At 45.3% G+C, this 25,505-nt stretch overlaps 2 protein-coding genes across 7 annotated transcripts in view; one reads left to right on the top strand and one right to left on the bottom strand.

The window, feature by feature from the left end:
- The window catches only part of BORCS5 (BLOC-1 related complex subunit 5), a 103,823-nt gene extending 90,605 nt beyond the window's left edge, over window positions 1–13,218 (bottom strand). Inside the window, exons 1-2 of one of the 3 annotated variants that reach the window (XM_075552055.1) lie at window positions 13,112–13,218; window positions 10,154–10,297 (exon numbers count right to left, since the gene is read on the bottom strand). In XM_075552055.1, coding sequence (XP_075408170.1) covers window positions 10,154–10,265 — 112 coding nt within the window. In that variant the 5' untranslated portion in view covers window positions 10,266–10,297; window positions 13,112–13,218. The other 2 variants (XM_075552054.1, XM_075552053.1) reach the window with 2 other exon arrangements.
- Window positions 12,791–25,505, top strand: part of MANSC1 (MANSC domain containing 1) — a 30,001-nt gene continuing 17,286 nt past the window's right edge. The window contains exons 1-5 of one of the 4 annotated variants that reach the window (XM_075552049.1): window positions 12,878–12,896; window positions 13,212–13,307; window positions 18,141–18,234; window positions 19,461–19,668; window positions 20,889–21,214. The gene's annotated coding sequence lies outside the window, so the exon portion shown is untranslated. Of the gene's footprint in view, window positions 12,897–13,211; window positions 13,308–18,140; window positions 18,235–19,460; window positions 19,669–20,888; window positions 21,215–25,505 lie in introns of all 4 variants that reach the window. The other 3 variants (XM_075552048.1, XM_075552050.1, XM_075552052.1) reach the window with 3 other exon arrangements.

Genomic DNA, 25,505 nt, shown 5'->3' on the forward strand with positions numbered 1-25,505 from the left:
GTACATTGAAATTTCTAGAGCAACCACTAAACAGTCATGAGCAGGAGTACAGGTGAAAAACCAATAGAGGGACAAAAATGCAATGCTACAGAATATTCCATTGTTCCAAAAGGAAGGAAGGAAGGGGGATGAGAGGAACCAAAAGCAGACACACACACAGTCACGTGAGTAACAGCCTGACAGTTCCTCACAAGTTAAATATAGAATTACCAGATGACCCATAAATTCAACTCCTAGGAAGACATACAAATGGACTGAAAGCAAGGGCTCAAACATGCTTGCACAGCAAAGCCCACTGCTACACTATTCACAACAGCCCAAGGTGGAACCAACGGTGTCGAGTGACAGATGAACCAATAGTAGATGAAATGTGGTATATCCACATAATGGAACATTACGAAACAAAAAATATGACGTTCTAATACACGTCACATATGGGTAACCCTTGAAAAATCAGGTTACCTGAACTAAGACGGACAAACATCATGATCCCACTTAGGATAGCATATTCCGAAAAGGCAAATTCATAGCGGGAAAGTAGATTAGGGTATACGAGTGGGCAGTGGGGTGGGGAAGTCAGGTGTTATTGCTTTAGTGATTTAAAAATATGTTTTGAAAATAGGTAGTGGTGATAGTTGTACAAAATCAGGAATGTAATTAATGTCAAAAGAATGTAATTAATGTCAAAAAAGGTGTACCTATATTTATTTTACCACAATGTAAAAAAAAAAAAAAAGGAAAGCAGACACCATAAATAGAAAATGCAGAGAAAAAATTGGGCATATCAATTTCCGCTCACAGCAGCCCCATGCATGCTGGTAGAGCCATGCTCCATGAGGCTTTTTCCCAGTGGTCCCTCTGAGTGGACTCCACCAACCTTTCAATTGGCAGCAATCAGGTCAACTGTGTGCACTACTCAGGCCCTACAAATGGACTGGATACTCAAACTAAATGATAGAACATATCAAATAAATACTCGGAAAGAGCGTATCCTGGGCTTCAGGACATTTATGATACATCACCATCCTGGCAACAATCCTTGAAACGCCACTTAGTAAAGTAGCGAGTTTCTCCACTACCACCCGAACACATCTGATTTCCACCTAGTTGTTTGGTGGTTTTTAAAACTTTTGTAGGGGCTTTAAAAAAAAAAACTTTGAACTTACCAATATCACTTAGTTTCTTCTTCAACAGTTGTGTACACTTTCTTAAAGGGTTCATAACAAAAGATAGTAAAATGTCCCAAATGCTGAGCTAAGTACTTTATAGGCATAAACTAAAATCACAACTTTCGGAGGTCGGTGTTATCATTTGACAGATAAAAGAAACTGACACTTGAAGAGATTAAATAAGTTAAATAATGCTGAAAAAAAGTCAAATTATACATTAGACAAAAAGGTAAGACCCAACTAGATGCTGGCTACAACAGATGAACTACAAATATACAGTTCAATATAAAATACAAATAGATCTTTTTTTAAAAAAAAAGGGAGTAAATACATTAATCCACAAAAATAGAGGTATTGGCCTACGTACATATATTTATTTGGCAATACACTGAGGTAGTGGATGATTTTGAGCCCCTGCTCATACCCTCCCTCAATACAAGAACAACTTTGTTCTAACAAATCAAGTCTGAGATGCTTACCTTCCTGACACAATCGCTGAAGACAAAACAGTGTATAAGCAAATGTGGTGAAGAATGCAGATGGTGCCCGGCTATTAAAGGATACAGCATCTGGGGTCTTAAAGGCTTGAAGTTAAACACATGGCCATTCAGCAGAGAAGCAACAAGGCCACATGGAAGAAGCACAACATAGGTGCGATCAGGAGGAGTTATCGGGACTGGGTAATAGGCATCAGAAGACACATAACAAGCAAACAAAAACATTGTGGAGAATGAGAGGTGCGGAACAGAGACCCAAAGCCCATCTGTAGACAATGGAACAATTCCCCCACAGAGGGGCCACAGGAAAGGGATGAGTCAACCAGGGTACAGTAAAGCATCGATAAGATACATAATATTCCTCTGGTTCCTTGAGGCTTTCTCATCCCCCCCCCCCCACTATCAGGACCCCAGTACTGCTTCTCAATTCAGATTAGACTGGAACATGTACACAGGCATAGAAAAGAAATGGGACTCATAACACACGGAATCCAGGAACAGGAGTGGGAATAGCAATACCATAAGGGTAGGAAGGAAGCAGGGAGGGGAAGGGAGAAAGGGGGAAGCAATCACAATGATCGACACATAACCACACACCCCTCTCTGAGGGGAAAGAACAACAGAAAACACGGAGGAAGGGAGACAGCAGTCCGTGTAAAATATGAAAATAATAACAATTTATCATCTACCAAGGAGGTATGGGGGCAAGGGAGGGAGATAAATGGGGAGCTGATACCAAGGGCTCAATAGAACTAGTAAATGTCTGCAAATGAATGAAGGCAACTTATGTACAAACATGCCTGATACAATCAATGTATGGATTGTAACAAGAGATGTAACAGTGCCCAATAAAATGATGATAAAAAAGAGTGAAAAGAGATATACTATGCAAGCAGTAAGTGTAAGAAAGATGCAGTTGCCATATTAACATACAGTAAAATACACTTCAAGATGACTAGGACACTTCATGAAGACAAAGGTCAACGTAATCATTGTTAATGCATGTGTACCTACTAAGAGGCTTCCAAAATGCATCAGGCAAAAGATGACAGACTGGAAGGAAGCAGCAGAGAAGTTCATAATCATTTACTGCCCCTCTTTCAATGAGTGATAGAACATTCAACATATAACAAACAGAGAGAACATTTGATCACCACCGTGGCTCCCTAGAAGAAAGACTTGAATGATCTGTTTCTGGAGAGATTACTGTTATTTTAGGTGCTGTGGTGTCAGTTCTGACTCAGAATCCTAAGTACAACAGAATAAAACACCATTTGGAAGTCAAGTGCCTTACCAAGGTTCCTTCAGAGCAGTGGTTCTCAATCTTCCTCATGCCTCAACCCTTTAATGCAGTTCCTTATGTGGTAGTGATCCCCAACCATCAACTTATTTTCGTTGCTAATTCATCACTGTAATTATGCTACTGTTATGAATCGTGATATACTTATCTGATATGCAGGATGCATTAGGTGACCCCTGTGAAAGGGTTGTTTGATCTCCAAAAGGGTCCCAGCCCACAGGTTGATTCTACTGACTAAATACTTGATTCTACTGACTAAATAAGAGTTTAAAAAAAATTTTTTAAGACAAGAAGCGGAAGCTGATGTTACAAAATGAGAATCACTCAGATATTTCAAAATACTTCAAGTGGTGAGAACTTCAGTTCTAACCAGCAGCGGGCAAAGAAGAGACTAGAGGAAGACGATGAGTGGAACAGGCAAACCAGGCCCCTATGGGTACAAAAATGTCAAAGAAATAAACAGAAGAGGCACAACAGTAAGTATGGAAAAGAGAAGACAGGCGTGTGAGATAACAGCTCAGAGAACACAACTGGCCTCCTTTGGCTACACAAAGGACTAGTAGAAGCCAACTCCACACAAGCCAGGGCCAATTGTCCTAAGGCAGAGCCAGACATCCCCTACCCGCGATCCTTCTTTCTCATGTTCTGACACAATCGTCCCTCCCATGGTCCTCCAATTCCCTATAGGTTCAATAATCCATTGCAATGGCAACACAAAACTCATACACAATGTTCGCCGTGATGGGGGCTTATGAGGGAAGTTAAAGGGTCATCACAAGTCAGGATCCAAAAACATTACAGACACCATCACTGGTCTACAGAAGGCCTTCTTCTCCGCCAGCAGCAGCCCAGTCTCTCTCGCTGGTCCTCAGCCTCTCAGCCACATGGCCCCTTGGCCTCAGTCTCCTTGGGCCAGGAAGCCAGCCCACCGTCCTGTTTTGTAGTGTCACAGTCTCAGTGCTGCTTTGTTGTTCTGTCTCATCTCCTTACCTTGACATCTGGTCTTGGCATGGCGTGGCATGGCGTGGTATCTGCTGCCTCCACCACTTCAGGCAGAGATTTCACACATGCTCCGCTTGTGATTCTACTTCTTTGATGGTGCATGGGATTCTCTTAAGTTCTTGCTTCTGAAATGTCTCTCTTATACATAGGAGAATGGTAACCCAAACTGACCAATCCCTCTGTTAGTGTTTCGTATCCCCTACTTGCAAGGTCCCACCCAGTCGTTTGGTGGGAATTAGCGGCATGGGTAGAAGAGCCGTATGAAGAAACTTCACTTTACCACAACATGTACCAAGAAACACTGTGGACATGAAATAAGATCACTGGTAACCCTCCAAAGAAACAAAACGAAATGATGTGAGTCTGACCACAAGAACTTCAGAAAAGAGAAGAGGCACAAGGCTCAAGGGCAGCATACGGTAGCTATGTCCAGTGGGAAGTCCATCAGCCAAGAAAAAAGAAAGCAGGGAAGCCATGAGGGGCAGTGTTTTTTGTTGTGTTTTAAAGATGGGGAGATCTGCACACATGAACAGAAAGAAAGAGGTTCACTAATCTAGATGCTAGAGAGAAGGAACGCTCGGAAGTAACAGCAAAGGAAGGAAAGGGGGGATGGAGAGGTGGTAAATTACAAAAAAGAAAAGGCATTGACATTTTCTGTGAGGGTGACTGGAAAAAGACAAGAATGGTCAGGCACACAGAAGTTTACTGGAGGGAAAAGTGAGGCTACCCTGGTGGGACAGCTTCATCTCCTCAAGCTACCATGACCAGTCAGCTGATGCTTGCTGCTTTGCTGAGTCAGGTAAGGCTCTCTCTTCTTTGCCTAGCAGTTATGTTTAAACTGTCAACAGAAAAAATAAAATAATCTATCAGCAGAAGCACACACGCAAAAAAACAAAAACAAACCCGGTAAGATCATGATGAAGATGCTATCAACATTTCAAAAGGTGTTTGGGACGGGAAATACCACACTCTTGGGCATCCAGCCGAGGCTTAAGAGTTACCTTTAAGCCAGTCAGGAAAGACTGGTTCTGTTCAAGACCCACCCGCGCTTCCCCTCCACTGGCTCAGTATTTTCAAGGGCAGAGGTGGGATCTGATAGCCAGCAGGGACGGGTTCCTGAACAAACGCGAAGCTTTCCTATCTTTATTTCATTTTTCTGTCTAGTACATTACTGGGTCTGAGGATGACAAAACGGGCCAACTGAAGTCTGGCTCTCTTTTCCATCATCCTTTTCCATCAGTCCATCTCCCTCAGCATCAATCTCAAGCACCCATTCTCAACACTCCAGATTATTTCAGAATCGTCACTGCTGTCCCAGGAGATTTTGATCCACCAAGAAAAGCGCTAGGTTTATTAATTATCAAAATCTGCTTCGTGTTTCATGTTCTTCACAGCCAGACCCAGACCTCCCAACAGGGCAGCTCAGCATCACTTGGGCATTGACATTTTTTACATTTTGATCTTCCTTGCTGGTATCAGTGACAATCCCTTCCGGGGGCAGTAAAACAATCTCTTTATGTTGTATCTGAGGTCAGTCAGAAAAATGGTAGGTCAATTGCTAAGAATGTCATACGCCTGTGCGTGCGCACATATATTCATCCACCAATGGTGAATAGAGGAATTCTTTCTGCAACTTCATATAGGAAGCATTTAACAATGTTGCATTTCTACTGTGAATACTTCATATCTACAGAATGACATAAAATAGGGTGGGAGTCATTATGAACTATGAGGGACAGAATTCTAAGGAAGAAATCTATAGGGCTTGTTGAACCCCTAGGAATCTAACTATTTTACATAGAATCCACTACATTTTGTTTTGTGTTTGGTTGGGGCAGCTGATTAATTTGTCTGTTCATTGTGGCTACTTTGTTTTTCTAATGTTCTAATCCTTCATTTGCCATGCAACATTTCACCTTTCTAAATACACTGCTAATTCATAGAATGCTCTGAAAAGCAATCTTTAAAAGAAAGGGGAATACAGACCCTCGGCATTATATTAAATTATACCCTGGTACACTGCACCGAAAGGGTTAAGGCCAAAGAAGGAATCTGCTTGCTTGTTAAAAATGCAAGCATTACCTCAGTCGTAGGAATCGCCCCAAACCCGCCCAGCCACTGCCTCTGCAGCTCACCCACCAGCACTAGCATGACATCATATGACATTAGGGAACAATAGGGAACTCTGTGTATTACTTGAATATATTGTTTCCGAAGAATAAACTGTCATTAAGTTGAATAAAAGCTTTCTGAAATCAAACCTGGGGGGTACCGCCTTCACTGTGTGGCCCTTTTTACGGCTTTTGAGCAATAGCTCCATCCTGAAAGCAGGGCAGAGGGAAACAGAGATCAGTGCACAAAGGCGGCAGTGATGAGTGGCCCCTGCTGCAGCCCAGCAGGCAGACGGGGCTTTAAATTACCGGGCAGAACCATGTCAAAGCAGGAGGCTCCACCACAAATGCCCAAAGCGCCTCAGACCTGCCACCCTATGGCCTACTACAGCCCAGGGGCTTTGCTGGAATTGGAAACGAGTCTCCTTCTCTGTGCAGAACGGTTCAAACTACTAATACCATCTTAAACTGGGCTAGCACTCAGTCGTGTGACCTTCGGCAAGTACTTTAAGCTCGCTAATAAGCCTCCAAGTGCTAATGTGGAAAATGAAAAACTAGCAATTTCTGTGCCAAACTAAATCACCTCAATTCCTGTAACCTGCTTCTCCCCCCGCCTTCCTCCGCCTGGCACCTGATCCCTGATCTCACCACTGTTAATAGAGAAGTGGAAAAAGAAAGCCCAGGTAACACAACCAAGTGGCGGCGGTGGTGGCGGCAAGGGCACAATGGAAGCCCCACGTGTTACACACTGCCATGAAGTCAGGCGCTCTTTCAGCACAGTCCCATTCACTCGTCACTTTTTGGTTCTCAGTGAAGATTTCAAATCTGCAAACTCTAAGCCATCTATCTCCCAGATGCTTCCTCTATTGTTATTATAAAATATCACCTCATAGGGCTAAAAAAGGAAAACTGAAATTAGAAAACTATTAAATACAAAGGGTTTTATTTTGCTTTAAGAAGGAAAAAAAAAGTATTTCCCTAAAATGGGACAAGATTTGATCACATATGCTTCTCTTGAGACCAGGGGGTGGGAAGATGGGGGGTCAGGGGTGGGGGGTCAGGGGTGGGGTGTGATACAGTTAACAGGGAGTAGAAGAATGAAAATGGAGTCCTTGAGTGGGGTTAGAGGTGAAGTTTCAACTCCTAGGAGAAAGGTGGGGGCAGGGGGAGGCAGGGAGGTTTAAGAAGGTAGGCCTGGAGGTCTGCTGCCCAAAGGCCCCAGCCTTGCACACCGTGTGATAGAGCCGTTCTACTCTGCACATTGGGGTGGTCGCAAGTTGGAACAGACTGGAAGTGTCTCACAACAACAAAGAGTCATAAAACCCTGGACTATGGGCAGTACTGCCCCAACTCCAGGGGAGATGGGGTAGAGACGGGTCCAGACCTCAGTTTCTAAAGGTACAAGCTATGTCTTTTCATCTGCTTGTACTGCATCCTAAGCAAGGACATGTGGTGATGGAAATTTAATTTAATACTGGCTTCTTTGGAGAGTCACATTATTCCTAAGAATAATAAAACTGAAGAAAGAGTGGCAATAGGATATAATAGAAACCCTGGTGGCATAGTGGTTACGAGCTGGTCTGCCAAGTGCAAAGTCAGCAGTTTGAAACTCCCAGCTGCTCCTCAGGAGAAAGAGGCTTTCCACTCTTGTGAAGAGTGAACAGTCCTGGAAATCCACAGAGGGCAGTTCTACCTTGACCTACAGGGTTGCCATTAATCAGAATCAACTCGTGGCAGTGGATTTGGTTAACAGAATAGAAAGGATTGTTTTATGTAAGAGGCAGCCTGGTTCCCTACTGAAGTCTAGCCTTGAAGTCTATGGGGAACAGTGAAAGTCTGGAGTAAAACACATGAAGCCCTGGGATGGATGAAATTATATTGGGTTTATCTTCAGAGGACCATTTACTTAGAGTGTAATGCAACTTGGATAGGATCTGAAGTTGGTATAGAAGCTTCAAGTTCAACCTTCCTATCTGACAACTGTTTGATCTTACACAAATCATTCAAACTAGGTAATGATATAAGAATTAGAGGGAATGATGTGCATATGTGGTGGTAAGGGCTCATTTCATACAAAAACTATGCAAATGTTTTATTTTATAGCAGGTTAAGGAAAGCAAGGGTTTATATTCATTTATATTTCCTAGTCTTGAAGGCCTCTGTCTATCCTTACTCTCTGGTTTGACATCAATTTTCCCTTTTTGATTTGTGGCCTGTGGACTTCAACCCCCAAACAATGGAGTAAGGCTAACCCCCTGAAACAAGCAAGCAAATACCTATCTAAGGAGATCTAGTGGTTCAGTGAGTTCAGTGTTGAATTGTGCAGGGTCAGTGAATTGTGCAATGTGGCTCTCCTAGCCAAAATCTCTAAGTGCCACCAAACTACCTTTCCCTGAATGGGCTTGGTCAGAAGATGGGGGAAATACTGATAGGATTCACCTGTGAGTAACGGTTAACAAGCTTCACTGGAGTACCATCCTGCTGGGTCTGAAAGGAGCCCTCGAAGAAGCAAGAGAGGGTAATATGACTACAAGCAAGAGCCAGGATTGGAGTGTGTCCTCCCTGACCTGAGATCCCTGTACAACGAATCCTGGTTTCAGGTGACAGCTATATCATCAGAGAAGCCGCAGCATGACCATGAGCAAGAGCATGAAACAGTGGTGGTCCTCCCAGCCCACGGAGCAAGTCAAGCTGGGGAGCTTCTGGGCACGTAATGGGTGATGTTGGGTGCCTCTAAGCACTTAATTTAGGGAGCTGGGTTTGTTGATTCAAGGAGCTTGGGGTGACTGCCTTTGGGTTGAGGCTTAGTACAGAGTGGCATGCCCTTTGGGCATTTATTAGCAGCCTTGAAGGAACTCCGTAACATGTCCTGAAGAACATCTGTATCCTGAGCATTTTTCACTTGTAATACAACCTATTAACTTCCTTAATAAACCCTACAATCATGAATATTGTCCTCGCGAGTTCTGTGTAACCATTGCAATGTATATTGAAACCTAGATGAAAAAGGAGATAGTGCTGTGAGAGACCACTCAGCACTCTAATTGAAAGGTGGGTGGCTGGGAAGACGTGGCTGTCTGCTTCTGAAAGGTTTACATCTTCAAAAACCCTATGAGTGCAGGTCTATTCCGTCCTATAAGGTTGCTACGAATCTGAATCGACTTGACGGCAGTGGGTTTTCTGGTTTTAATCCCGGAGAAGCACTGGTGGCACAGTGGTTAAATACTCAATTGCTAATGGAGAGATTGGCGGTTTGAACCCGCCAGGCTGCTCCTCTGAGAAAGATGAGGCAGTCTGCTTCCATAGAGATTTACACTCATGGAAACTCTATGGGGCAGTTCTACTCTGCCCTATCAAATCTCAAAACGGAATCCACCTTAGAACAATCTTTTGTTTAGTTTTCTAATCTGGAGGCAGGGGAGAAAGTGAAAGTGAGGGCTTCTACTACAGCAGAAAGCTACTCAGCTCACAGAAAATCAGCTCGGGTGCTGAACAGTTATGAACACAAGAAAATCATGGCTGTCCAATGATAACCAGATGGGCTGATTATATGCACTGAACCACATATCTTCCCCTCATTCAAGATAGTTGTTAGGATTAATTATAATCTACCCAGTGGCCATGGTAAAATTATAACTGGTCAGCACATGGTCCAGATCACATACAAATTTTGTGGATAAAAGTGAGGACCAGTGCCAAGAACACCCATTCCCTCAGTCCTCACTTTGTACCAGGCTCTATTCTGAGGAGGTGTAATCCAATGGGGAGCAAAACACAGTCATGGAGCTCACTGTCTACCAGAGAAATGCAGGCAGGAAGCAAACACTGCAGGAGACCGCTGGTGATTCAGTGGTTAGAGTTGCAATGAGCCAATGATTACGTGCTAGAGAGAAAAGCAGGCAGGGGAAAAGGCTGCAACTTTACATAGGCTGAAAAGATGACTCCACTGAAAAGAAGCCAAGGCAGCTAAGGCCTACAGGAGATGAAGGAGTCAGGTGCTCCTACAGGGATATCTGGGAGAGGTGGGGCTCTGAAAAACCTCCATTTAACATAAAGCCAAATACAACCCCTTACCTTTCAAAAGTGGCTGGAAGGTTGGAATCTCTTGTAACTTGATGACATCGGGGTCGTTGCTGACATTCCGTGAGGCCTGGGAGCCTGGAGCTACCACCACAATATCATCCATTTTGGCTCTGTGCTTCGCTGGAGAAGGAGTCACTGAGAATAAAGTAACACTGCTCAGGAGGTGCATGCTAGCTGGCCGCCTTCCCTCACAAAGATGGTTTCTGTCCAGTCATTGGGATGTTTACACTCAAAATGAAAACCAAAGTTATCTTGCAGTGGGGGCTAAGGCGGGGTGAAATAGGGAACCCCTTACATTTCCATGGTATTTTAAAGAGCTCAAAGCTAAAACATATATGGGATAGCTTAGCAATTAAAAAAGTTATTTACATCAAAGTCTTAACATGTCTTCATTGATTCTCCTAACATGTGTCTCACTTAACGGATGACAAAGCTCAGCTGTGACTTATCCAAGGTCTACAGTGCTAGAGAGAGACTTGGGAAAGGAAATGAAGGACTGTGGGACACAGAACCCCTCCCCAACACCGGGCTTGCAAAGCTGTCTAAAAGCACTCTCTCAGGCCAGCTGGGGCCTCATTGAGCTTTGTCATGGGGGGAGACTCACCCCAAATGATGAGTCCATTCCTCTCAAGGTCAAACTTACAGAACTTTAGTCCAAGGTGAGTGGAAATAACCACCAAATCCATTCAAGGCATAGGCAAAATTCGGAGGACTGCCGGAGAAGCAAGTCAATTTCACATCCCTTGAGAGATGGTAATCCCTTTGGAGGGAAGTAATTCAAACCAAAAGGATTCCTGAAACCAAGCATCCTCCTCTCTCCAACTATCTCCCAGGCTGAGGCACAGGGCTTTAAACTCTAGAAGTTAGTATTCTGAGTCTTCATTGTCGTGCCTCAAAGGTCCATCCAGATACTGTAGAACTGCCTCTCCTAGGGCTTGGCATTTGCTCATTTAGCATGTCTGCTATTTTCACTGTTCTTCATGAAGACTTAACTCTTCGGGTAACTGAAGTAGGTTCTGTAGAAACTTTCCTGATACTAATTGTGATTCCCTCCCACCCTAAAGCAGACAAAAGCCAACTTCATTACTTCCTAGCCTCTACCTTTTCAGTATAATGAGGTTGTTGGGTGGATTAAATGTAAATGTGCATGAGACATTTGGCCCAGAAAAATGGGCCAATTCTATTATCAGGATGGAATCTGTGCTGCAGGTAGGTGTGGAAGCAATCATATTAAAAAGATGCCACACCTCTTCCTGGCTTCTGGCCTGACAATAGGTAACAATGACTGTATTTGATACACAGATCTGGCATTGTGGAAAGCTAATCGGTGCTGTGCTAACCATTAATGTGCCCATCTAGACCCCAGAATGCACGTCTCAACGAATCCTCTTTCAGTGTGGGCTGCACATCAATCCACCAACTGGTATATTTCTAGTTTAAGAGGACTGAGCAGTTCAGGGGTCCAGGAACACTTTTTAGGCCCAGATTTAACTCGGCTTGGATTGGCAGGCGCAGAGCATTCTTGGTTGTCATGGTTGTTTGGGTAACTGAAACAAAGCTGCTCCTCAGCTAAGCACCAGCTGTTTTATGTAGTGATCACCCACGGTGCTCCAGGCACTTCTATTTCAAATACTGACAAACTCTTAAAATGCACAGGGAAGAACAGAGGGAAATGCCAGGGCCTGCAGACTGGGCAGTAAAAAGGGAACTGAGACGAAGTGATGATACACCTATCAAATGATACATCCCTTCTCAAAACAAATACTTAATTTTTAAAAAGACCCCTAAGACCCTTCTGTCTGTAATTCTGAGAGGTCTTCTTAAGAGGTCCGGGCTATGACCCATTCACTGTGTGAGGCAGATCTCACTGTCTTCGTCGTGAGTACTAACACCCAAAATGAATGAGGTCAAATCTTTCGGGGAGTGAGTTAGCAGGGAGAAACTGTGAGCATGTGCGCCCACAATGACTGAGCTTGCCGTCACAGGGACCCACTCCCATCAGCGACATTAAGTCTAGAACAACTAATGACCTTGTTTTGGGGGGGGAGGGTTTTCTGAGCTTTCCCGTCCACCAGCCCCGGCCCCTCTAGGCTGGGTGGCAGTCGGCTCCCCAAGCGGACAAGGCCGGCTGGAGGAGGGTGGTAGGTTAGGGCACCGACCTGAAGAGTTCAGATCGTTGGGACGGCTCTCGGCCTCGGAGCTCTGCTCACTGCCCATGGTGCCGGCCGCGGCGGCCACGGAGGAACGGCGGGACTGACGGCGACCGCTCCGGCGGGGAGACGGGGCTGGGGTCGGGGACCGAAACAGGGAGGCTAGACTGTGTGGGCGCCGCTGGGGGCCAGTGTGTAAGCACGACGCACCCAGCCCGCGTCGGGGCGCGGGCGGCAGGGGACCGGGAGGCCCTATTCGGTAACAGAGGTGCAAGGAGGCACCACAGTGACACACCGCTCCGGATCCGTCTTTGGGGGAAACGAGGGGAGGAGGCGACAGGGGACACCCGGCGTCAGACGCGTCCGCCGCCACCGGGCGGCGCCGTTTTCACTCACTCGCTCCGCTTAGCAGGTTCGCTCCTTCCGGGACGCTGCTAGGCGGCGCCGGCGACGCGCGGGCTTCACTTCCGGGTTAGAAGGCCCCGCCCCCGGCCCGAGGGAGGGGTGGGAAAACGCGCGCGGGCGGCGAGCGCGCCGCCGCCTTAAAGAACCAGCCCGCCTCCAAACCGGAGCCTCCGGAAAGGGTAAGCCCCGTCCTGTGGTAATGGGTCTTTAAGCACCAACCAGGTACTAGGCACTTGATGCCTAGCCTTGCAACAACTTTACAAAACGGGTATTTTAAACGTGGCTTGAAAAATGGGAAACCAGGGCCCAGAGACAAGTTAGATGCCGTCGAGTCAGTTCGGGCATCTGAACGAAACGCCGTCCGGGCTTGCGCCGTCCTCACAGTGGCCCCTACCTGGAGTCCGTTGTTGCAGGCGCTACGTCAGTCCGCCTCGTTCAGGGCCTTGCTCTCTTTGCTGTCCCTCCACTTTACCAAGCGTGTCATCCTTCGCCAGGGACGGGCCCCTCCTGACAACGAACGTACGTGCAAAGCACGTGAGATGAAGTCTCGCCATCCTTGCCTCTAAGTGGCCGCACTTCATGCAAGACAGGTGTGTTTGCCCTAATGTGTTTGTCCACGGTACGTTTCAATATCCTCTCCAGCACAAGTCAAAGGCATCAACTCTTCGGTCTTCCTTATTCACTGTCTAGCTTTCATATTCATATGAGGCAATTGAAAATACCAGGGCTGCTTCTGTTAGGAGCCTCGTAATACTCAAGTAACACCTTGCTTTTCAACAATTTAAAGAGGTCTGTGCAGCAGGTGTACCCAGTGATCTCTTGACCACTGCTTCCACAAACATTAATTGTGGATCCCAGCAAGACAAAATCCTTGACAATTTCCGTCTTTTCTTTCTTTCTCATGATGTTTGTTACCTGTTGGTCCAGTTGTGAGGATTTGGGTTTTGACACTGAGTTGTGATCCATCCTGAAGACTGCAATCCTTGATCTTCATCAGTAAATGCCTCAAGTCCTCCTCACTTTCAGCAAGCAATGTTGTCATCTACATATCAAAGATAGTTACCATAATAAACCTTCCTCCAATCATGATGCCACATTCTTCATATAATCCAGCTTCTTTGATGATTTGCTCAGCATACAGATTGAATATATGTGATAGGAAGATCCAACACTGACGCACACTTTACTTAATTTGAACCACACACTGCCCTTTTTCTGTTCACAACTTCCTCTTGATCCATGTACAAGTGCATGATGTGATGGCATCCTTCTCCAGGGACTGGTCTCTCCAAAATACATGTGATGAAATCTCACCATCCTTGCTTCTACGGAGCATTCTGGCTATCCTTCTTCCAAGAAAGGGTTGTTTGTCCTTTTAGCAGTCCATGGTACTTTCAATATTCTTCACCAGTACCACAATTCAAATGCATCAATTCTTCAGACTTCCTAGACTAGTGTAGGATTGGAATCCACCATTTATGGAAGCTGAACCCCTATTTTAATTCCAAACACCAGGAGTATGGTAATGAAAGACTGTACAAAAACTGCTAGGAGATGGAGGAGGAAAGAGCTGGAAATGAGGGGAAAAAAATAAGTAGAAAATACTGATTCACATGTTATGTTTGTGCATCTTCAAGGAAAAGTTAATGCCCTACAGTTGATTCTATGAAGTTTCTAGGTATCTTGACAATTGACGACAAACTTCACTGGAACTCAGAGGTACCTGAAGGAGTACAAGGAAGGGGGAGGCTGCCTGTTTGGGCAGGTCAAGGATGGAGACCTAGGAGTGGAATGCTACTGAGGTGTTGCGTGGTGCTGGAGTTCTTAGAACTTTGCAATTCATTTGTGTTACTTGCTTCATGAAATTTCAAGCAAGGGTCAATGAAGAAAATCTTGTATTTTGTGACCAGTGAAAGAAAAGAGGTTTTATTGAATATACACAGCTCCAGCTGGGCAGTGCCAAGTAAAAAATACAAAGCCCTCGCCTGTCTATCTAGTTGAAGGGTTTTGTGCTTTGAAAACAAAGGAATGGTAGGGGGTTAATGATTGGTTCCCTTTCAGCTGTGGAATCCTTTGAAATGTAAAAATAGGCCATTTGGCTAAGAGGGTAGTAAGTTTTACTTTTTAAGTGAGTATAGTTAGGTGACAGAAAATGCAGTGTCTTGGGCCAAGAGCACCTTAGTCTACAAAGAGACAGCCTTGCTCTTTAACACTTTAAAGAGGTCTTGTGGAGCAGATTTGCCCAATACAAAAAATAGTGTAAATGAAAGTAAATTCATTTCTGTAGGATTACTCTATCTATAGAACTGAAATTCTACCACCTTAGGATCAGGATAGCCTGCTGGGGTGATGTTTAGCTATAGCCTAGAGCAGGGGTCCTCAAACTTTTTAAACAGGGGGCCAGTTCACTGTTCCTCAGACCCGTTGGAGGGCCAGACTATAGTTTAAAAAAAAAAACTATGAAAAAATTCCTATGCACACTGCACATATCGTATTTTGAAGTAAAAAACCAAACGAGGCAAAAACACCCGGCGGGCCAGATAAATGTCCTCGGCGGGCTGCATGTGGCCCGCGGGGCGGGCTGTAGTTTGAGGACGCCTGGCCTAGAGGTTTACATAAACCACCAGGCTGATGGGACTGAGAAGACCTCCTAAGTTAATGAACCCTTGACTCCCCTCCTCGATCGGTCATCTTTTAGGAGAGGGTGAGAAGACAAAAAAGTGAGGAAAATAACTCATATTCTAACTATTGTGCCCCCTCTTCCACATCAGATTTTCTTGTGTTCTATGTTTAAGCCATACTGAAGTGATAGAGTTTTTTGTTTCCTTTTCGATGAACTCTTGCCATCACTGATAATAGATGTAGTATATCCATCAAAGTAGTGTATGGCGCAGGACTGTGCAGTGTTTCATTCTATTGTGCACAGGATCCCTATGAGTCGGAACTGACTCAATAGTATGTACCGCCAACATCCATCTAGTGGACTACTAATCAACAATGAGGATCGGAATAGGGATGCGTGCCACAGCGTGGATCAACCTTACCAACATGGTACCTCAGAAGACAGGCCTGGTGATCTTTTTCCAAAAGGTCCCATCCTAGACAGCCCTGTGGAGCTGTCTCTGCACATGTGGAGACACCATGAGTTGGAATCAACTTGACAGCTAACGGCAACAGCAAAACCATGTGTGTGTGTGTGTGTGTGTGTGTGTGTGTGTGTGTGTGTATGGAGAAACAGAGCATTATTGCTAATGAGTACAAGGCTTCTAGGGGGTGCTGACATTGTCTAAAAATGGATACCATCGTACAGTTTAAATTGGTGAATTGTATGATGCGTGAACTATATCTCAATAAAGCTGTTATTCAAAACAAGATTCTTCTGAAGTAAAATGATTCAGTGGCACATCTATTGGAAGCCTATAATGTACCAGGCACTGGAGAGTGTATAGATTTAAAATTCCCAAGACCTGGCCCCTATCTTTAGGAAGGAGTAAATAGGCATTCATAATACAAGGACTCTGTTGGAGATGAAGGGGTTAGAGGTAGGAGATATCTGAGCACTGCTGCCTTTTTTTTTCACTGCTGCCTGTTAACATACTTAAAATCACTTCCATATGAACAGCAATCTGTGTGGCCTAGATATGCAATAAATAGCAACTGAACAGCCTTTTCACACTTGCAGAGCACTTTGATAGAAATTAAACCTGTGCAACCTGTCTATAAAATTACATGCAGTCTCCTAATACTAGAGAGGTGAAGTGGTTTATTCATGGTCACAGAGCTAGAAAAGCAAAAAACTCAAATTCACTGCCTCATAGCAACCTACTCATAGCAACCCTATAATAGGACGGGATAGAACTGCCCATGTGAGTACCTGTTTATGAAAGTACAAAGCCCCATTTTTCTCCCGCAGAGCGGCTGGTGGTTTCCAACTCTAGGCCTTGTGGATTGTAGCTCAATACATAACCACCACACCACCATGGCTCCTGAGTCATAGGGGTAAAACAAGGGCTCACACTTTCTCAAACTTACTAGGTGCCTATCCTCTCCAGAGCTTTATGGTAGTTTAGTGTTTACATGTTGGACTGCAATCCATAGGGTCGGCAGTTTGAAACCACCAGCAGCTCCTCGGAGAAAGACTGGGCTTTCTACTCCCATAAACAGTTACAATCTCGGAAGGTATATGACAAAATAATAATTTATAAATTATCAAGGTTTCATAAGGGAGTGGGGAGCGGGAAGGGAGGGGAAAAATGAGGAGCCTGATACCAGGGGCTTAGGTGGAGAGCAAATGTTTTGAGAATGATGAGGGCAATGAATGTGCAAATGTGCTTTACATAATTGATGTATGTATGGATTGTGATAAGAGTTGTATGAGCCCCTAATACAATGATTAAAAAATAAATAAAATAAGTTAAGCCACTTAAAAAAAAGTTACAATCTTGGAAAACCACAGGGGTCAACTATGAGTCAGCAGTGAGTTGGGTTTTCTGATATCCTTTCCAGGCTGACTCCTCCCCTGTTCTTTATCCCATTGCCTAGCAATCCTACCCTATCCATCCAGTCTCTGAGCTGGAAATCTGCGCATCCTCACATCCCACATCCAAGTAGTCACCGGGTCCTGGAGAAACTCTTGCCCGGCCTCTCTTCGATGGTTCTATCAACATACTGAAATCAGAACCTCATTATTTCTTTCACGTCTTGGAACATAGACCCCCTTACCCCACCCAGCCTCCCTTTCAACCCATCCTCCACTTTATGGGCAGAGGATTTGCTAGAATATCTATCAGATCCCTGGACTTGCCACTGCCCTGCTAAAAACTTACAATAATGCTGATGGGTCAGGATAGGTTGTAAAGCATGGCATGCAAGCAGATTCTTGCTCTGGCCTCAGTCTTTTCCCCCTATCCGCCTCCATGTTAGTCTGAAGTAGTCTAGAGGGCCATGTTGTTTCTTTCACTTCCTACCGGAACCTTTTCCAAAGCCCACATTTCGATTTAGATGTCCTTCCTCTGAGCCTCCTTAGCATGTTCTATAGTTACATTTATTCTCTACACAACTGTTCATTTGCTCATCTGTTGCTCCAACTCAACTATAGGCATCTTCAATGTAGATCATATGTCTGATTGGTCCTCCTTTCCTACAACATAGTCTTCATACATGTTCTCTGAATGTTTTTTTCCCTTCCGCCTACCTCTATACAAAAAGGGGATCTTTAACTTAGAAGAAAGCCAAGAATGTCAACAGGCACCATGAGTGACAAAGGACAAGATTTTGCATTTTCACACCTAGTTCATGTCAAAAGAAAAAAAATTTTTTTTTCTTTAAGCATTGCTGTCACCTCTGTTCACTGTCATAAAATGGAGCTGGGGTGGGGTGGGAAATAGCTTCCATAATGTCTGGTTTATTGTGTCACAACACAGGATCTGAAGTTCCTAAGTGGCGAAAGCTCTACTTTGTGCCCCGCTCGGCCTGCCTGGTGGAGGAGGATTCAAAGACTGGCCTGCAGAGATAAAGGTACATGTGTGCCAATCGCTAGCACCCACGAAATCACTGCAGTGGGAAGTCACTCTGGCTTCTTTTTCTTGGCAGCCCTTTGGCACCAATCTCTTGCAACGTTACTGTAAGCAGGTCATTCTCTGAGTATAGCTCCTCGGGTGACTTTCACACAATGGAAAATTGTTGTCAGGCCTTTTCGGTCAACATTTGCCTCCTCGAGCTATTGGCTAAGAGCAGGGCGCAGCTTGGTTTGTAACTAGCCTAGAATGATAATCTACTATTGCACCAGACTTGAAGTTTGAAAGGTTTGGGGTTGTTGTTTTTTAAGCAATTAAACCAGGAACCAGTTGCCCCTTGACTTGTGTCAGTTTAGTAAGCTTGCATTTGTGTGTGTACGGAGAGGAAGGAGCCTTGATAGCACTGTTGGAGAGCTCCCGACTGCAGTTAGCAGTTCAACCCGCCACCCACCAGCTGCTCCTCATGGGACACAGTCGTGGCCGCAGCTGCCTACTCCCCAATTTGAGCACCTAGGAGCAGTCTCTAAATTATACCCCCTCCCTCCTAAGTTTGAAGATGAATAGACACTGATAACCAAGTGGTCCAGCAGCACTTTTCATATCTGTGGCACCGCAGTCCTTTTGTCCCTTCTCTGCCCCGCCCACCAGACTTGCAGTGGGGACAGGTTCTCCCACCTCACCTCTCTGGATACCTAACACACGTGAGGAAGGACACTGGGCTGCACTGAATTGAAATTGCTCAGTGGTCACCTCTTCAAGTAGTGCCCAGGGTCCGGGGCCATATCTGCCACACCTGTAGAATATTCCCATGAAGCAGTTGGCTGTCCAGAAACATTGCAGTCTTGGGAGAGCTCTACTCTGACCCAGTAAGCCTGAGAACAGTTGAGCCTGTGTTTCACCACTCACTAGCTCTGTGACCTTGAATAAGCCACTTCACCTCTGTAAAATTAGGAAAGTTGCTAATCGACTTCCTAGGAAGGTTACACTGGGTCAAATTTGTAAGATTGCGAAGGCTCTCTTAGGAACAGACAGCAACTTGATAGTAATGGGCATATAGGGGAGGCAGGCCCTGGAGTTCAGAATTCAGCTAGGGGCCCAGGGTTACTCTTATCCTTTCAACCAGCTAACAAAACACTTTTTAAATAGTTACCAAGCATCTACTATGGGCCTCTACTCAAGTACTCCCTTAATGCAAGAACACTTTGTTCTATTAAACTGATATTCCAGGATGCTCACCTTCCCCACATGATCACTGAAGACAAAGCAGGTGCATAAGCAAATGTGGTGAAGAAAGCTGATGGTGCCCGGCTATCAGAAGATATAGTGTCTGGGGTCTTAAAGGCTTGAAGATAAACAAGTGATCATCTAGCTCAGAAGCAACAAAGCCCACATGGAAGAAGCACACCAGCCTGTGTGATCACGAGGTGTTGATGGGGTAAGGTATCAGGCATCAAAAAACAAAAAATCATTGTGAATTAGGGGGAGTGCGTGAGTGGGGACCCAAAGCCCATCTGTAGGCAGCTGGACATCCCCTTACAGAAGGGTGCCAGGGAGGAGACGAGCCAGTCAGGGTGCAGTAAAAGACCGAAGAAACATACAACTTTCCTCTAGTTCTTTAATGCTTTCTCCCATCCCCCTACCCCCACACACACTCATGATCCCAATTCTACCTTACAAATACTACTAGACCTGAAGATGTACACTGGTACAGATAAGAACTGGAAACACAGGGAATCCAGGGCAGATAAACCCCTCAGGATCAATAATGAGAGTAGCAATACCAGGAGGCTAAGGGGAAGGTGGGATTAAAAAGGGGGAACCGATCATAAGGATCTGCCTATAACCCCCTCCCTGGGGGACGGACAACAGAAAAGTTAGTGAAGGGAAACATCGGACAGTGTAAGACATGAAAAAAATTATAAATTATCAAGGGTAATTGATAATTTATGGGGGGGTGCAAAAATGAGGAGCTGATACCAAGGGCTGAAGTAGAGAGCAAATGTTTGGAGAATGATAATGGCAACAAATGTACAAATGTGCTTGGCACAATGGATTGTATGCATGGATCGTGGTAAGAGTTGTACGAGCCCCCAATAAAATGATTTTAAAAAGAAAACAAAACCAAAAATTGATTGTGGTGATGAAAGCACAACTTTGTAATCCATTTAAATCACTGAATTGAATAGTACTGATATATCAATGAAGCCCTTTTTCTAAAAATTCAAAAGAAAATGTTTTGGAGGGACCAGGGCTGATTGGAGAGACGCCTGGTGGTGCTCCAGGACAAGGGCTGCCCATGGCTCCTGGGCAGTTCAACAGAGTTGTTAAGAGTTTGACCTTCAACTAGACAGTCCTGGCCCCCAGCCCCAGGCCTACCTGTCACCTGTCAGTGTAGCGCTGGGGAAGTGACTCGGCCATCCTGAGCCTTTCTCTTTCTGTAAGGTGGGCGTGGGGCAGGAATTTACCTCTTAGAGTGGTTGTGACGATTAAGTGAAATAATGATAGCCGGCCCCAAGTTCGCTTTCAACCAACGGGAGGAAGAAAAAAAACAAACAACTGCTATCGCTGGTTGCCCTGGTGGGGAGGGCCCAGGAGTGGCCGGCCGATTTATTGTTCACCGTATCCATTTTGGTTCTGTTTGGCTTTTTCCACCAGGTGCACACGCCGGGTTCCCACCTCCTGGGGGTGGCAGGGGGACATGGCGTAGCTGGGTCTCCCTCTTGTCCCCTCCCCGCACCCGCAGCCGCCGGTCCGAGGTCCAGGTGTTTCCCGCAAAGCAGCCCCGGGGGCAGGAGCCGGCGGCGGCGGCGGGAACGAACCCTCCTCCCTTGGCAAACTTTGCGAGGCCGCGACGGAAGCAGGAACTGGCTGGTCTCAAAGGCGGCCGCCCGGGTGCCGGCGCGGCCACTCCCCGCGCGCCGGCTGCAGACGCTCGCCCTCCGGCCGCGGTGCCGCCTGCGTCCCGGGCCCCGCGGCGGCAGGTAAGAGCGCCCGCGCCCCGCGCCCCGGGCCAGCGCCCGAGCGTCCCCGCGGCCCGATCGCCGCTCCTGCCCGCGCCCAGACCCCGGCGTCGGGCCGGGCACCTGCGGCGCGAGCGAGGGCTGCCCCGGAGCCCCGCAGTCCGGCCTGCGCAGTGACTTGGGAAGGCGACGTCTCCTGGAGGGAAGGGAAATGCCTCCCTCCGCTTTGCGCATCTGCAGGGCGCTCTCACGATCAGTGTGCGAGTCAGAGAATGCCCCTCTGCCTACGTGTGGCGGCTTCCGCGAGCACGGGGAGCGCGCGTTCAAGCGCAGGCGCTTCCTCCTCCTCCCACCTGTATCCTATCCCCCATCAGTGGCAGGATTCGACTCGACTTTGGACCCGTTGGGCCTAAAGATATATCGAATAGTAATGATTACAGGACTGCAGTTACCCAGTATTTGTTGAGTACCTTTAGTGCGATAAACCGATAAACTCGGCCGTCTGTAAAGATGCAGAATACTGAAAACATAGCACCTGGTAGCTTCCCCATCTGCCTTGCAGAGTTCAGGTTTGCTTGCAAACCCGTGAGGGAGGTGAGGCTATGTCACAATCAAGTATTGGGCCTGGTTTTCTGTTTTGTTTCCCTAGGAGTAGAAACAAAACACGGGAGCTGAGATTCTTAACCAGGGATACCCCAGGTGTCCAAAGACACAACTCGAGCAGACTGTGAACTTGGCTGGCAACTTTTTTCACTATTGTTGAACTGAAATGTAGCATTTCCTTGAAGAGGTATGCAGGCAACAAACCACAGCAGTAGTAGGAAGACCTGCCAGTTGCCACCAGGAGGACTCTGAGGAGTCCCCTCTGGGGTAGCATGTCCTGTTAAGCGCTGGACTTCTAGCCCCAGGGTGGGTGGTTCAAGCTCAGGCCCCAGAAGTCTGGCCTGCCCTCTCCTTTCAAAAGGGCGCACACAACCTTGACAACCCCGTGGTAGCTAACCCCACTGATGGAAATCATCAAGCCCCAAACCCAGTGCCACTGAGTCAGTTATTTAATGAGCTACTAAGGAGCACATTATATCACATAGTTGGTTCTTGATTTTTGACCTAAATTGTGGACTAGTATCTGTCTCATTAGTGCTCTTCTAAGTGTTAAATAGTGTGATGTACATGAAGCATGTAGCATGGAAACTGGCATGGCGTGTGAGAAACTCTCAGTGAGTGTTATTATTTGTAGAAGTTGCACATAAAGGAGCAAGGATGGCATGAGGCTTGTTTGTTTTATTGCCACGTCCTGTTGTTGTCTTTGGTGGTGGTTTCTTTTTGTTATTAATTAAAAGAATCGAGGTTCCATCTTGTTGGATGCTTCCATGGTTATAACAAATACATAATGTTGTGATTCACTATGACAGGATCATTCCGAATAGTTTTACAACCTGTCTCACCTGTTTGTCCCTCTTCTCCAACCCTTGCCAACCATCATCTTTTCTTACTATCTCTGTAGTTTTTTTCATTTTCCAGAATATCATACATAGTTGGAACCATGCATACAGCATGTGACCTTTGAGTGTTGAGCTGCTACCCACCCCAGGTCAGCGGTTCAAATCCACCAGCTTTTCTGCAGGAGAAAGATGAGGCGGTCTGCTTCATAAAGAGTTACAGCCTCAGAATCCTGAGAGCAGTTCTACTGTCTTCTTGGTTCCGTTTCCATCAGCATCAGTTCACTGACAGTGGGTTGGGTTCGGTATTTTGGCTTGTCTTTGCAGTCTCTGTAACAGTGGCTTTCACAGAAGTGTTTTTAAGTTTAATGAGGCTTAACTTATCAGTTTTTCTTTTCCTGGGTAGGCTAAATTTTCCTCCTTGATTTTTCAGAAGTTTGACAGCGTTTCAAATTTCACTGTATGATATGTGAATTATATGCCAGTAAAACTGTCTTTAAAAGTTTCACATTTTATATTTTGATCTAGTAGCCATTTTGCGTTAATTTGGGGGAGAGATGTAATTTCTGTGCCTGGGCTTATTTTATTTTTCTTTGCCTGGGCTTATTTTTATGGCTATTTCTACAAGTCTAGTTCTGGGTTTTCTGTTCTGCTCCATTCATCTATTTGTCTTTTCTCTCAGGAGTGCCACATGGCCTCAACCACTGAGCCTTCCAGTAAGTCTGAAAGTCAGGTAGCGGCAGTCCTTCTTCTCTGTTCTCGTTCCGTATTGTGTTGGCAATTCTGGAGTGTTTGCCTTTTCATGGGAGCATTTGGGTTGTTGGTCGACCTCCACAGGACCCTGTGCTGGAGTCCTGACTGGGATCGCATGAAATCTACAGATCGACTTGGGAAGAACTGCCGTCATCACAGAGTTGCGCCTTCTTATTCTTGAACATTGATTTACGTCTTTGATTACTTTCATCATACTTTGATCAACACATTTCTGCTTTAAAGTGTTTTGATAGCTAGACACCTATCTGTGCCTCGTGTTTTGACAATCTGACATTTAGCAATTTAGATAATAGGGAAACAATCTGACTCTTGGACATATTAATGATGCGTGTCGGACACAAGGAACGCTCAGGTCCAAGTGAGAGCAATGCTGGCTGTGCTGGTTAAGGTGCATGGCCACTTGACTGTGCTGTGGGTCTCAGTAATTTGTAAGCTATAAAATGATATCATGTGGCAGCTGTGTAATGATGTAGTGGAAGAAAGATGCTGTTTTCTACACCCGCAAAGAATTTGTCTCAAAAACTCACAGGAACAGCCCTACCTAATCCTGTAGCCTGTGTGAATCGGCCTCGACTCGATGGCAGTGAGTTTGGTTTTGGTAATGATTTGAGCTGCGGTGTTCATCGTCCATTTCATCAGGACCTGGTTGTTGGAAACAAATTATGTCACTGTGTACATAAGGAGTGGCTGTATCTCAATATCACCGGCTTCCTTTGTAAGCTTGCATTTCTTTTATGACATTTGAGTTATGAAACACCACATGGCTGCCCTTTTTTGTTGTTTTGGGTTTTTTGGAGGGCTCATCGTATAGTTCGTAATATCTGCTGATGGATTTACTATATGTAATACTGCAGCATGTAATTTGCTGATGTTATCATTCTTGTGGCAACCCCTAAAGACTAGTAAAGATCTGATCTATAAAGATGCCAATAATAGGTGGCAATAATAATGAATACGATATTTTTAACATGAGATATTCAACTTTCATTAGAACTGACTTGAGTGATGGAGACATTATATTGATATCTCATCATAAATTGGGGACTACCTGTATTTCATTTTATAAATTTAAAAACATTTGTCTCAGAAAAGATCCTAAGCTTCATTATACCACCTGAAGTAGTTAGTTTATCATGCCAACCTGGCTGATAAGCACATGTGGGGTTAATTGAAGGTTGAAGAGATAAATGGCTTGGTGAGCCTCGCCTTTTAGTTCTTGGGTGCTGGAGCAGCCATGTGGAGATCCCTGCCAGCGCTGAGATTCTTACACATTTATTGATTCGGCTTTCTTCCTGCAGTCGGCATCATTGCGTGTGTTTTGTGAGATGGAGGAGGACTTTGTGGATTGGTGTTGGACATATGGGTTAATGTTGGACTTGAGGGTTTGGGAAGCACTGGGTTGGGATGTTTTCTTGATACACACTTAACCTTATATAAAACTCTCTCTTATACATGAGCTTCTGCGGATTTGTTTCTCTAAAGTACCCAGACTAACACACCACCCAAATAGTTCATAAGAAAAAAAAAAAGGTAGAGTTGTAATAATTGTGCTCTAGGTTTCATTCAGAAAAAAAAGTCTGCATTCTAGAAGTATAGATGGGTAAGCATAATTTCTGGCACGTCCTCTTAGGTGAACAGAAGTTTTCCTAGAAGAACCACTTTACCAGTCATTCTACATTGTGTGGCTTCTTGTCTTAGGGGTGTTGAACAGAAGACCTGCCCCTAAACTTTCCTTTAATGGAGCCAGCACTTCCTCCTGCTGACTACCGACTTCCTAAACTTAGATTACTGTGGTTTCCTGTCTCTGGTTTGGTGCCAAAAGAATGAGAAAGATGGCCTGAGTGTTTGTTCTCATCTAGAAAATGAGGGGGGGTAACAGTAGCTTTTTTTTTTTTTTTTTGCAGGGCTGGTGTAAGGGGATTAAATGAGGTAATCTATAAGGGAGATTATGGGGTGAGGGTGGAGGCTCATGAAAACCAAGAATTAAATAATGGGATTTTCCACAAACCGTTTGAAGCCCCCTGGTCTACGTACATCAGTTAGCACAACGCTATCTGTTGTGTGTGAGAAGGGAAAGAACCTATTATCGCAGCTTAATC

This window comes from Tenrec ecaudatus, chromosome 6 (assembly GCF_050624435.1).
Source record: "Tenrec ecaudatus isolate mTenEca1 chromosome 6, mTenEca1.hap1, whole genome shotgun sequence".
Classification (NCBI taxonomy): Eukaryota; Metazoa; Chordata; class Mammalia; order Afrosoricida; family Tenrecidae; genus Tenrec; species Tenrec ecaudatus.